Here is a 12,939-nt window from a genome sequence, read left to right as displayed (position 1 = left end):
TGTTTGTTTGAAAGAAAGGATGGCGCGAAACGTAGCCTTCTACATACACACAGAAACATAAGAGCAGAAAGTAACATCTATAAATACCACTCAATTTAGAGTCGGCCTGCCACATATTGTCAACAAAAAATTGTTGTAAAATGTGATAACGACTGTTCACTCATTCACACTTCGCGATTTTTTAATGGAGTAGGCTTCGGAAAGCTCATTTTTCATGGTGTCTTGACTTCTGTCAGTGGTAATTGTCCTCTTGAAGCGCAGTGCCGTTCTTTATTGATAAATGATTCGAAGACAATACCAACTTTGCATACCACGTATTTATGACGCCCTTCCTTCCGCATAAACCAGGTGTCTCTTTTCAGCTGATACGGCTGCACATCCAACTAAACTTGCACGTTGCGCAAAAACAACGGGACCTTGTTTTGGAGCGACCCGCTCAAGGTCGTGATCTACTGTATGGAACCACGGTACCTCCTCAGGCGTTGTTTTTATTTCGGCTGTCACCTCGGATGTAGCCGCTTACGCTTCAGTTTCAGAAGCAAGGCTTTCGATGCAGGCGACAGGTGCAAACTAGGGTAACCGGTATCAAACAATCCTGAAACTTGGGAGTCTAAACTGATATGCATACGATAAGAAGAAGACTTTGTAATAGCGCCCTCCCCTCTAAGCATGCACGTCAAGGCAGCTTCACGTTTTACCGCTTTTGAATGAGCAGATTCAAAGGACAGAAGCCACAGGACAGAAGTTCAACCTACAGTGTTGTCTGCTACGCAGAAGTCAATGTCTACAAACAGGTAGTTATGCCCGCCTAACAGTTCAGCTGTCGAAGCTTGAGCTCTAGCTGTGCGGAGCGTTAACAGGAAGCTCCGCTTGGCGAAGTGGAGAGGGGGAAAAATGCTATGCCAAAATGTGTGAGGTAAGTGGCCTGGACGCAAGGTGCCCATTAGCACATTTTGGGAGTTAGGGTGTCGCCGAAAGATGTCGCCGAAAGACGGTAGTCGACTGGCGCCCCTGCCAAGTGCAGACCTCCTTTCTCTTTCCGGCTCACCTCTCATAGTGTTCCTCGCTCCTCTCTTTCCTCCCAAGATAACGCGCTAGAGTTTTCATCAAGTCAGTTTAAATTTACAGCGTTCCACTGCTCTAAGTCGGGTATCTCGATGCCAGTGCTGCTGTACGGCAGAGACGTGCGTGAATGAAGGCGCCCTTCTACAATGTCTTTATTTTCACGTTGCCCTACTCCACAAGCGTTCCGAACGGAGCCTGGGTCCCACCTAATGAAACCTTTGTTTGCTATTGCCGTTTGATTTCATAAAGCCGCCAGTAGGTGCCGCTGGCAACAGCAGATGACGGTTTTCTGCCGTTGATGTAGTATGTCGTTTGCTAGCGCAAAAGCCAAGCATCCATAAAGTTTTTAATAAAGGAACACAGCTAGTATTACTCATGTATTGATTTGCTTCCTTATATTTGCGCAATGTTTTCTCCTTGTTCAACAATGTTGACAAGTATGAACACTGACACCATATTCAGACGTCTAGATTTAGCTGTGAGTATATGAGACTATTGTGGAGCTTCCGTTTCAGTTTGGCCAGATGGCTGAATCGTGTTACAGACAGACAGACACAGAGACAGACAGACAGACAGAAAGATCAAAATTTCTGTGTTTAAGTAGCCCAAGAAAGACTATCGTCTTTAAAACCACTTGCCGTTGTAGGAATCGAACGTGGGTCTCTCGCGTTACAAAAACGGCGTCTATCCGGTTGCGCTGTCATCGCATTCGGGCACTCAGCATTTCCTTGGAGTTTGTACCGCGGGCGTCGGCTTTGAACTTTAGCTGAATTGAAGTACAATTTTTCTTCGAACTTTGGCATTTCGAATTTTCCACTTTAGTAGGGTGGATTGCGGAGTTTGATGTAACTCAATTTGCATTAAAAGCTTCGCGTTTTAATCATCTTTCTGTTAAGAAAGGGGCAGGCCTAAGAAGAGCCAAGTTAAACCTAGTGAAGACCACCAACTTTGCTGTTTCCTCGCTCTTCATAAATAAATTGCGAAGGTGGCCGGCATTTTTGTATTTCTTTGAACTTTCGGCTAGCGGCCAAATTGATGAAAGTATGTAACAGCTCCGCAACACTTTTTTGTTGGTTAGACCTTCCCGTCTGTTCAACTCAGTCGAGTGGTGGTCGACGTATGGGAAAACATTTTGGACAACTTCATGGTTTACTTCACATAGTGAGCAGCTATGTGAGCAGCTATGCACCAACAGCCCCCGCCGCACACTTTATAGAAACTAGTACGACCTGTTTAATTCCGATGGTGGGCTTGGTTCTCATTTTTTGACAAGTTTTCTCAAACATTTTTCTAATTGTATCTGAAGTCTTCATCTCAGTAGCCAGCGATAACAAGACTTGACCTTGTCCAGTGTCTTAACACGCCGCACTATTCTTCTCTTCGCACACGGGGCCAAATATGCCTGCTCCTTAGTTTCAACATTCGCGATTTATTCGCACATTGCTAGGCCCAACATTATGTTACCCCACGTAAGGTCTGAGTAACGCTCCAAGAAATTCCCACTGATGCGAATTGGCCAGTAAGAATGAAAGCTGTGGTTCGGGGCTCATGGTCTATTTACCAATTCAGATTTTCTACGATATAACAATCCTATATTTAGGAACACTCTGCGGCGTTCGATTGGACAATAATTTTTTCGCATTCACAAAGCAGAAGTTCTTAGAATTCATTTTTTGATATAACCCCAAAAGTATAGACAACGACCGAAAAAAGTAACAAGCAGACGCTCTTGTACTTAATACGTCTTCCTGTCGTTGTCCGTACTTGCTATATACATAAGCGGTGGATCATCGACCAACTAGCCAAATACACACTCTGGTAGGTGCTTTAGAGCCCTTGTACTTTTTCTATTTGTTATAAGATGGCTACGGTCACTACCAAATGGGCCATACGCACTAGTCCAAAATGTAAGAAAGGCAAGCCGGAGGATAAAACAATTGAGGGAGTCTATTGTTTAAATAATGGAGCACAATTAGGTTTTGCATTTAGGCTGTGTACACGGCGGCATTATAGGGCCCTCTTCGAATAGTAATCTTATACGTCGGCAGCTTTAGTCACGCGCGTGTATGGCTACAGCACATTACATCACAGCGCTGATGTCACTACTAGCTAGCCGCCCCCCCCCCCCCCCCCCGAGCGGCGAGAACATTACGCTCTAACACGCAACGCCTTTCTGAAGCAGTGCCTTACGATCAAGGGTCCTTCTGTGAACGCCGCAGTGCGGCTCTATAGGACGTTTTACGTGCGCCAATATTTCGGTCACAATCAGTGCTGCCGACGGCGACCGCGTTTGATGCAAAACTCGCACATTACCTCTAAGCGCTAAAACATACAACTATCAACACGGATTAAGTTATGCTTGCAACGATGCAGCCAGCTGGCAATCTATATCAGTCAGTCGTTCACTCACCACTCTTCGGCAACACGATGTCCTGATGAATAGTCACATGCTCGAAGATGACAGGCAGTTCGTCAAAGGGCTTCGCACACTGTGCGGCCAAGCTCTTCCAAGCCAGTACCATGTAGGCGGCAGCGGGAAAGACCACCTGCCAGTTCAACTCTCGCTCTGCAAGGTACGCGTCTCCCTCATTCGCCGTCAGGTCCACCTCTACAACTTCCTCGGACGCCTGTGGATGCGTAAGCGTTCTTTCATGGCAAGTTTACAAAGCGCGTCTGGTGCTTTGAGCGTGTTGATAGCATGTTTTCGAAACTCCATAGGTTGTATGCATTTGGTTGTGCTAATTTAAAATCCACCAAAAGAGAGAAGTATGCACACTTTAAGGGTTCCATCACTACCAGCAGAGCACTGAGGAATTTATTGGATGTCTTCTCACCTTTGCATTGTTGACCATGACCTTCCATTCGATGACGTTCCAGTTCTGCGAGTGGTCCCAGCTGACATAATGTGCAATGCTTGGTGTTCCTCGAGGAACTGGCCACGCCACAGGAGGGTAAAGGGAACTCAGATCGAGTTGTACACCAAGTGTGTGCAGCTCGCCCAGTGTGCTGAGGAAGAGTGTGCTGTTGTCGGAGTCACGTTTCATCAGTCTGAGGCATGTGGCATCACTTAACTCTCCCCGCAGAATCCCCTGGAGGAAATCAAGCATACAGTAAATGGCTGCCCTACTAGGTCACAAAATGTTAAGCGGCGCCAGAAGGGGAACGCTGTCTATATTTAGGGCATGTCTAGAATGTTGCACAGGAAAGCAGTGCTCGCGCGAAGCAGCGGAAGCACAGGTCTTTCCAGGAAGAGCTAACGACAAGAACATTGCGCTTTCGCTGCTCTGGAAGTCAGTGTTAACATTATATCTATTGACGGTGCCGTTTCAGTTTCGCTGAGACGAGTGCTATGAATTAGAAGACAGCCGTGGTGTGCGCGGCAAACAGGCTTCGACGACGAGGAACTTCAATGCGAAGATGAGGTGACCGAACGTGGATAATCGCCTTTCGTGGATACGTGTTGCGCGATATCTGGCCACAAGTGAACCGCCAAAATTGTCCGAGGCATAAAAAGCGACGGGAGTAGAGGAAGAAAAGTGGCCGCGATTGGGTGATAAAGCAGAGTGGGATCGAAGAAGCAAGGGTTCGGAAGACTCCCTGCAAGAGGCGGTAGGCGGGGTCTCCTAAAGCCGTCGTGAGGACGCCTGGAAACCCAGCCTGACTGCAGTGGAAGCCGTGTCTACTAGCTGTTCGTCGACCGCGCATTCAATAGCCCGCCTGGACTGCACTATGTGGCGTTTTGTGCCTACCTACCAATAGCCGCAGACAACCAGGACTTTCCAAACATATCCGCATTGAACGCGCGGTACCACATAAGACGTTTCATCTATCACTGGCGTGCCTTTAAACTGAACCGGGAACTGTTAGTATTGTTCTCGTCCTCGTCGAACTTGCGTATTTTTTAGGATGCTGTTTCTTCATGGTAGAGTTTATTATCGCATTCTGCCTGTCCCTGTACCGAAGTACTCCTCAACTCGTCCGGTATTGATAAATGTTTGTCTCCGTATTCTATGTACCTCTCAAGCGCCTGTCTCATTTGTGCATCGCGGGCTCCGAAGACTATCCTATCCACTGACCCAATCACAATAATCCTTCCTAACACCTATGCATACGATTCTGTTTAAACAACTTTGAGAAATTATTTTCACCTGCAGAAGCGAATGGGGAGCGATCTCAATCACAATGGCGTCTCTGGGCACGTGCTGCAGGCCCTCGTAGAAAAATACTGGCGAGAGGAAGTTGTTGATGAGGTAATCCGCAGAGCAGCGCTGGCCAATTGATTCTGTCCAGCATCTCTCAGTCACAGAAGTGCTGACCCAGTGAGAACTTCGCAACTTCGGCTCCGGAATCACCTTTGAGGCAGGAGAAAAAAGAGGATGTGTCAAGAAAAGAATTTATATTATACGAAGTTTTGCCCAGTTCGGCTACAGCAAAAGGATTTCCTCTTGCTTTAGCGCAACGATAGTTCTTCAAAAAAAACCCCTGAAAGATGATAGCAGAATTCACGCAAAAACTTTTCGAGCTCTTCACTAGCCACTTCGCAGTACGTGGTCCCATTTTTCTGATTGATAAAAGAACGGTTGTTTTTGTTTAGTTTCCTATTTTACGACTCTATATAATGTTATTCTATCTCAAACTGCAGAACACCGCGAAACAAATGAAACTGGTATTTTTGCTAAATGGGAGAATCTGCTCTAGTGTAATGGAACACTAGTATACCTTTAGGGATTCCCGCGAGTGTATCCTCGGATCTTGGTTAACAATAAAAAAGTTGCCCGCGTATGTGCTCACTTCGCTGTAAGTGCCGTCGAACCACCGCCGCTGCCATTTAAATGTCAGCCTTGTCTTTTCCGCCCACTTCTCCGGCCCCCACTTCTCGTTAACTCCAGTCTTGCTGGAGGTTTGCTCAAGTCAATGCAATTTCGTCGCGTTCTACTACTTGCGATCCATCTACTCTTCAGAATCTCATCACGTGCTATAGACTCGTGGTGCCATTTGTGAATTGTTGAACTGACAGGTCAAAACAATAATCTCAAAGGTTCTTTTATATCGATATGGGGGAAATCAAGCAGCCCTGTATTTTAATTAAAGGCACTATATAATATCACTTATCTCGTAAAGAAACGAAGAACTAGCAGTCCTTGTTGTAAAAACTGAAATTCCACAGCTATATAAAAAAGACGTGCTTCGGGCGCGCTGGCAACGCTCTTCTAACCCCGAATACAGGATGTTGTTGAGATTTGTGCGAAATAAAGTAACTCCTTTTTTTGAGGTTGGCGAGATGTCCGTACTATAAATGTAGTTCAATTAAAATGGATCTGCCTCCTGGAAACTTGAATTACCATTAATCGTATACTGGGTTCGGCCTCAAAGCTATAGAATAATGCAACTATTTCAAAACACTTCTTTGTTAACGGTCACTGTGCTCATGAATTGAAAAATCATTTTCCGAACCCGCAATCAGATGACAGCTTCCCACCACAGCTCTCCGTTCATCACACAGCAACACCTCTTCCGCATACTTGCCTCCCTTAACTGTGTTGACTTGCCGGACATTATACTTAGTTGAAAGCCCAAAAAAGCGGCAGCGACAGACGGTGTTTGCGTAATTGAACTGTAGTGAAGCTGTAACGTATTATACAACGCAATCATCTTTATGCTTAATTCTTTTTTGAAGCATGGTTTATTACTGCTGAGCTCGAGATTTCCCTGCCGAAGCCGCTCCATAGACGTGAAATCTTTAAAACAATGGCAGATTACAGACCCATATATATCCTGCTTTGTTTTGTACCAATTTAAAAAAAACATAATAAAGCGGAAGCTTCTTAGCAGGACCGAAGGCGTGCCGTCAAAACACTAATGCATTTTTCTATAGAGTGCTTGGCCTACCGAAAAGATCTGATAAGATATCTGGGCACACGGCGCATGCGTGCAGCATGGCTTACATTGTGTCAAAACGGTTATTGAAAATCGCCAAAAAGGAGCGGCTCTAGATAACACAATACACGCGTCGATTATGAAGATAGAGCGTAACAGTATTTTTTTGTCTCATTAATCACGTATTGGTATAGATTGAGTCCGCTCGTTTCTGGGAAAATGATCGCATGTATTCTTTCTTCGTTTGCGATTTGGGTCTTTCAAAATTTGGCGACTAAGTGTGCGCATTTTTATCCAAAGTTGAACGCATTTCTTGCGAAGGTTCTCACAAACTTTTTTCGCAGGTTTGATGCGACAAATTTTTCGTGCTTCTCTGCGCTTTGTTTACGAAAGGGAGGTAATTTTTCTTATTTCGTAGTAGTAGCACATTTAAAGAAATAACGTGCTTTTCGAAATCTCTGCTTGAATTTAGAACAGAAAAGTGAACTGCAATGCTATTTTACAAACTACTGTGACGTTATATATTCTGCCTTCGATACGATTAACGTCTCTTGTGCTCTTTTCCTGGCCGGCACAATGTTCGACTTTGTTTTCTATAATTGATCAAAGGCTTGAAATTTAGGTTTCATGGCCTTTTAGAGTAACTTTTAGGAAACTACTTTTTTAATCGGGCTCTAACAGTGAAGATAAAGAAATTCTTGAATTGTAAAGTTTTTGTGATCAGGAGAGGCACAAGGGTCTATTGTATCTCCATTGTAATTCCATGTGTGTGTCAAAGATTTATGTTCTGCCACAACAAGGGGCTGTCTGTTAAGTATGCACACGGGATCGTGCTCGTCTCTACTCACTAACTCAATGCTAAAGGGATTAATTCTTTTGAAACAATTGCAATTACTGTTATAGACTCTGATTATAATAAGCTCCTTATTTTAAATACGCAATAAACAAAATGTATATGTTTCAGAAGTACAGTAGACGCTCGATAAATGGAACTTCAACGCACCGAAAAATTAGTTCGTTTAACAGCGGTACCGTTTACTGAGCTAGTTGTGTGAAAGTGAAAATTTGTCTGCGTACACACTCCCAATAGCATTTCATGGAACTCTGTGCACTAGAAGGTGAATGTAGGTGATAGTTTTTCAGAAAGCAAGTACTTATTGAAAGTAATTATCCTCAGCGTTGCCTACAATGTGGAGATCCCTGTTAACATGGGTCCCTTTACTGATATTAATCTGCCTACATTTGATGCCTTCTTTTTTTAAGACGGTTGTGTTAAAACCCTTCTGGTGCAGCTCTTTTTTGACCAGTTATGTGCCTTTGCTACCTTTCAGACACAATACTCGATGCCTTATACAGCGTGTATACACGTTTTGGTTGCTACGTTAGACTTTTTTATGCCCAATCAGTTTCAACTCGTCACCCGATGAGATGTTTTCTGTTTCGTCTCTACTTGGTCTGAGAGCTTAACTGCGGGAAATCTTTTCTGCATTGCCTACCCATCATTAAATGCTTTTATTGCCTCTACTGACTGTGGATACGGCCCGGCAAGCCTTGAAAGACTAGGTATGATCAAATGTTGACGTGTTTTTCTTGCGATGAAATCAGGCTATTAATATTAGTATTACTACTAATATGCTTTTGCCTCAAGTATGCCACATTCTTGGTTTTTGCTGCCCAGTGTTGACAAGTATAATCTATGTTTCCAGATTTTGTGATATAGAAAATTTCTACCTATATATACTTCTGGTCAGAATACCATTAAGTTTTGGCCGGGCGACTGAATCGATGAACAGACAGGCAGACGAAACTTTTCGGGTTTATGTACCCTCAGAATGACTTTGGCCTTGAAAAGATACACACGCCTCGTTTAGTACGTCACTTTTTCCGTGAAGGGAAGTTCGGCACGTTAATACCAATTGGAGCTTTGAGATTTTCTTCTTGCTCTGCACTTTAGTTTTAGCTGCTCAATTTGCACTTCTACGTCACTCTATATGTGGTTCCTGAGAGAAAGTGTATTTCACATGTAGTAAGTTGTGGTAACGCAATAATTAAACAGTACTACTGTTTCCATGACATCAAAAATAAAAATTTCCTTCTTCTCACAAACGTTTCAAGGTTAATCTTCACCTTTTCGAGGGTCTCTCGCAATGCCGGTCCAATGCTGTGCACATGAGGGCAATGGAAGGCCACGTCCAGGCAGTTCACTGCTGAGACGAATACCCCCTCTGCCTTGAGCTCTCCTAGGAACCTTTCCATGGGTTCAGCAAGGCCGGATACGGTCACAGAGTCGGCGGAGTTGTGGCAAGCCAGAAATATTCCACTACCGCAGCGAGATTCAGCCTCTTTCCAGGTGAGCCCTGCAAGAATTTCCTCGAGCTTTATTATCACATAAACAGGGCAGCTGACAAATTTTACGTGATTGAAATAGTACGGGGATCACTGAGCGTAAACGGAAACAAGACAAGACTGGTATTTGGCATCAGGATTTCCCTAATATGTAGCCCCCTAGCACTGCGTGACTCATAGCGAGGTATTATAGCTAAACGTTTAACCTTCGTTTCTAGTACCATTTCCTACGTAAAGCATGAGGCATTTAATGCCGAAGACCTCGCTCTATGAAACGCAATCCAGAGCAAGCCTGGACGATGACGCGCCAATCAACGTCATAACTCCCTTCTGTGGCTTAAAAGGTATATAAAAAAGTAAAGGTTTTAAAAGCTCTTCATCCGACGACTTTTCAGCCGAGGCTAGCCGTTCCTAATATGTTGAGAGAGAGAGAAAAAAACATAATTAGGAGTCCAAAGTGTTCAATCTCGAACTAGTATGGGTCGGTGAAGGCTTCAAAAAGCTTACATGCGTCCAAAAGCATTCCAGCTGTCTCTGCTGCCGTACGTATGGTACGGAAATGTAACATGTATGTCCTGTCGGCCTACAAAGAGATTCCTCCAAAAATTCGGCAACACCAAAATACAAGACTCTAGTCTGGAAAACAAGCTATATCAACTTGCTTTCTACAGAGGGTGTTTGGAGATAGAAAATGTTTTGGTTGTTTGGTATTCGACTCAGGTAGCAGTTTTCACAATGCGCGGATCGGCTGGTGACCGTACCGGAACTCACGAACATTTCCCCTCCCATTCGGGGACGCCTTAACAAGACTCATTGCCTGATAGATTTTATATATCGATTTTACTACGAGTTTTAGACAAAACGTTGTAGTAGTGACCCAAATGGTTGATTCAGACTGAGGAAGCTGGCATGTATTAAAACACAGGCTCTCCTTGTTAAAGTGATGTGACCTTTACGTGGCAGTAAAAACGCTGAGTGTGAAAAAAAAATTCGCCTGGTATCTGCTCGTTTTGCTGCAAATGTTGCCGAAAGACTATGGACTTCTGCCACGTAAATGCCTCCTTTTTCTCCCCCGCCCACCTCTCCTGCTCTTCGCCTCTTTTTAAAAGCGCCTGCGATAAACACGGTGGAGATTAGCTAATGTCAGTTCATTTTTCCTGCATTCAAAGGCTCGTACCATTTAGTACAACATTCTGGTACTGTTTAACTCGGAAAAAGGCCACGAGGTCGATGGTCTCGGAGCTCTTCTTGTATCCTATGGTTTTCATTGCGTAAAGTGGGGTTTTAATTGCGTATTTGTTTTCACTTAAAAGCACCCTGTTAGTAGCAGTTGTGCATTGATGCTTGGCATCAAATATGCCGAATGTTTTCTTTTTTCTTAACGATGTTGACAAGTAAGAACGATGCTTCCAGATTTAGGGGCTCGCAAAGGTTTTGGCTCTGTGAACTTCGTTTACTTTTGGCCGGAAGCCTGAACACAGAGACAGACAGACAGACATAAAATATCCATCCATCCATCCATCCATCCATCCATCCAACCATCCATCCATCCATCCATCCATCCATCCATCCATCCATCCATCCATCCATCCATCCATCCATCCATCCATCCATCCATCCATCCATCCATCCATCCATCCATCCATCCATCCATCCATCCATCCATCCATCCATCCATCCATCCATCCATCCATCCATCCATCCTTACATACATACATACATACATACATACACACATACAAACGTACTGACCAAAATTTTCATGTTGAAATAGCCAGCCTAAAAAAATTAAACCAACAGCACAGACTGCACGTAGCGAACTCCGATGTAAAAAGCAAAGCTGTTTGGCGTTCCCTAATCGTAAGGCTAAGCTTAATAGAACTTCTCAAAGTCAGCAAGACGCCTTGCACAAGCTAAGTCTGGCTGAGCGATTATCTATCCTCTTTCGCATTTCTTCAGTATTCCTGGCTCGTAATTCTGGATTCGCTCGACAGCGCCGAACTAGTTTTGCCGCCAACTCTTGCTGGCGATCCCGGATGCGCGCCTTTCTTCCGCCGGAAAGGGCGCGACTTAACTCATTTTCCGAACATTATTGTAACTGCCACCAAGCCCACTCGTCTATATTTCCGCGCTTCTTCGAACCATCTGTTGGGAGCACACTCTCCAACTGCCCGACTCTTCGTCTCCTCTCCTTGGCTGCGTGCAACGACGCTTGGCGCACGCTAACCCTTTGCGCTGCACGTGTTCTTAGCGCGTGCTCCTCGCTCTCTAGGCTATGCGTTTTCCACGTCGCTGCGTCCGCGTTACCACGCCTCGTCCCAGAAAATATTCGACCAAAAACAGCTCCGCTGATAAAAAGCCATGGCGCACTTGCTGGTTTCCTATGTACAAGCAGAAATGGGATGATTCCAGTACAACGGTTCACTCAATCGTGCAAGCAGAAGGAACAAGATTGAGTTACCGACTACGGCCATGGCTCCCTTGGGCATATTCCCCAGTTCCGTGCAGCGTCCCCTCCAGTATGCGCACAGCACGGCCTGTTCTGCGCTGAGAGCTCCGTCGAGGTACGCACAGCTGATTTCACCCATGGAGTGGCCCAGAAAGCCATCTGGTTTAATTCCCACGGCGTTTAGCATATCGACGAGCGCAACCTACAAAGCAATAAGACAAAATCAGTGATGCTGTTCCGAGTAAAAATACTTCAACACGCACACTGGAAACTTTATACTGGCCTTACTTTGCGCACAAGGGTTGATAGTGACCAGTCTTCAAACTCTTTCCTAAACACCGAACGGCATTCGGGAACCACAGTGACTTGCGGTTCAGTCACGAGGTTAATAATAGAGAGTTTCAGCATACCATGCGTACCGTATGTTCCGTGTGTTCGTTTGCACCGGGACCATACTGGGCATGTGGGCGTTGGGCCGGGTAGGGCAGCTCAGTTCCGCTAACAGGAGTCCGACCCTTGCCGTGCCTGCTCATATCTTCTGCTGAGAAGCGGCCCGCCCCGCCGTGCCCGCGCGTGCATGCGCTATCAGGTCCCGGGACAAACGGTACTCGCGGAACACACGGTACGTACAGTAAGCTGAAGCTCTCTTATTATGCCGGTTATGGTAACCTCGGAGACGAGAACATCCCCCTGTTCGTGTTTGGGAATTCGCTGTCTCTCGCAAAACCGGAGAGCCAGGAATTTCTACCTAGTTAGCAGGACACAAGGCTTTTGAATTGCGGTACTCGGCTATCCAAAGCATTCAATTCTGTTTTATTTTGCATGATAGTGTAAAGGTGGTATTAATGAGCGTATACGTTCTACATTGCTTGTTGGTAGCTTCCTACGGCCCCTCTCAATATTCTATGGGGAACGTTTGGGAGTGAATGCTTCTTAGACCGCTGCACTTATAACTTACGTGGTAACTGTGCTTTACGTGTTCGTACACAAACAGGAAAACTATATTTTGATCACGATAGACTGATGTAGGGTTTCTTTCTCTCTTCATTCAGTTGTTATTGTGGCTTAGATATTTGGCTGAGTTGTTGAGCATCCACTTATAATTTATGCCGTGTACATAGCTTTTGATCGCTTGTATACAAATCACCTTAAACATTTCACCATACAGTCGGGTTCTGTTGACTCCAGCCTAGGTAATCCGA

General features: G+C 45.0%; 2 protein-coding genes across 2 annotated transcripts in view; one reads left to right on the top strand and one right to left on the bottom strand.

The window, feature by feature from the left end:
- Positions 1–12,939, top strand: part of LOC144138025 (uncharacterized) — a 490,339-nt gene that overhangs the window by 8,443 nt on the left and 468,957 nt on the right. The gene's annotated exons all lie outside the window — the stretch shown is intronic.
- The window catches only part of LOC144139625 (fatty acid synthase-like), a 30,209-nt gene continuing 20,722 nt past the window's right edge, over positions 3,453–12,939 (bottom strand). The window contains exons 9-13 of the mRNA XM_077671921.1: positions 11,750–11,939; positions 9,070–9,299; positions 5,214–5,417; positions 3,900–4,154; positions 3,453–3,692 (exon numbers count right to left, since the gene is read on the bottom strand). Coding sequence (XP_077528047.1) covers positions 3,468–3,692; positions 3,900–4,154; positions 5,214–5,417; positions 9,070–9,299; positions 11,750–11,939 — 1,104 coding nt within the window. The 3' untranslated portion in view covers positions 3,453–3,467. The remainder of the gene's footprint in view (positions 3,693–3,899; positions 4,155–5,213; positions 5,418–9,069; positions 9,300–11,749; positions 11,940–12,939) is intronic.

Source organism: Haemaphysalis longicornis, unplaced genomic scaffold (genome assembly GCF_048455015.1).
Source record: "Haemaphysalis longicornis isolate Haplotype H1 unplaced genomic scaffold, Haemaphysalis longicornis Haplotype H1 scaffold_5, whole genome shotgun sequence".
In the NCBI taxonomy this organism is placed as follows: domain Eukaryota; kingdom Metazoa; phylum Arthropoda; class Arachnida; order Ixodida; family Ixodidae; genus Haemaphysalis; species Haemaphysalis longicornis.
This window is presented reverse-complemented; position numbering and strand designations above follow the sequence as displayed.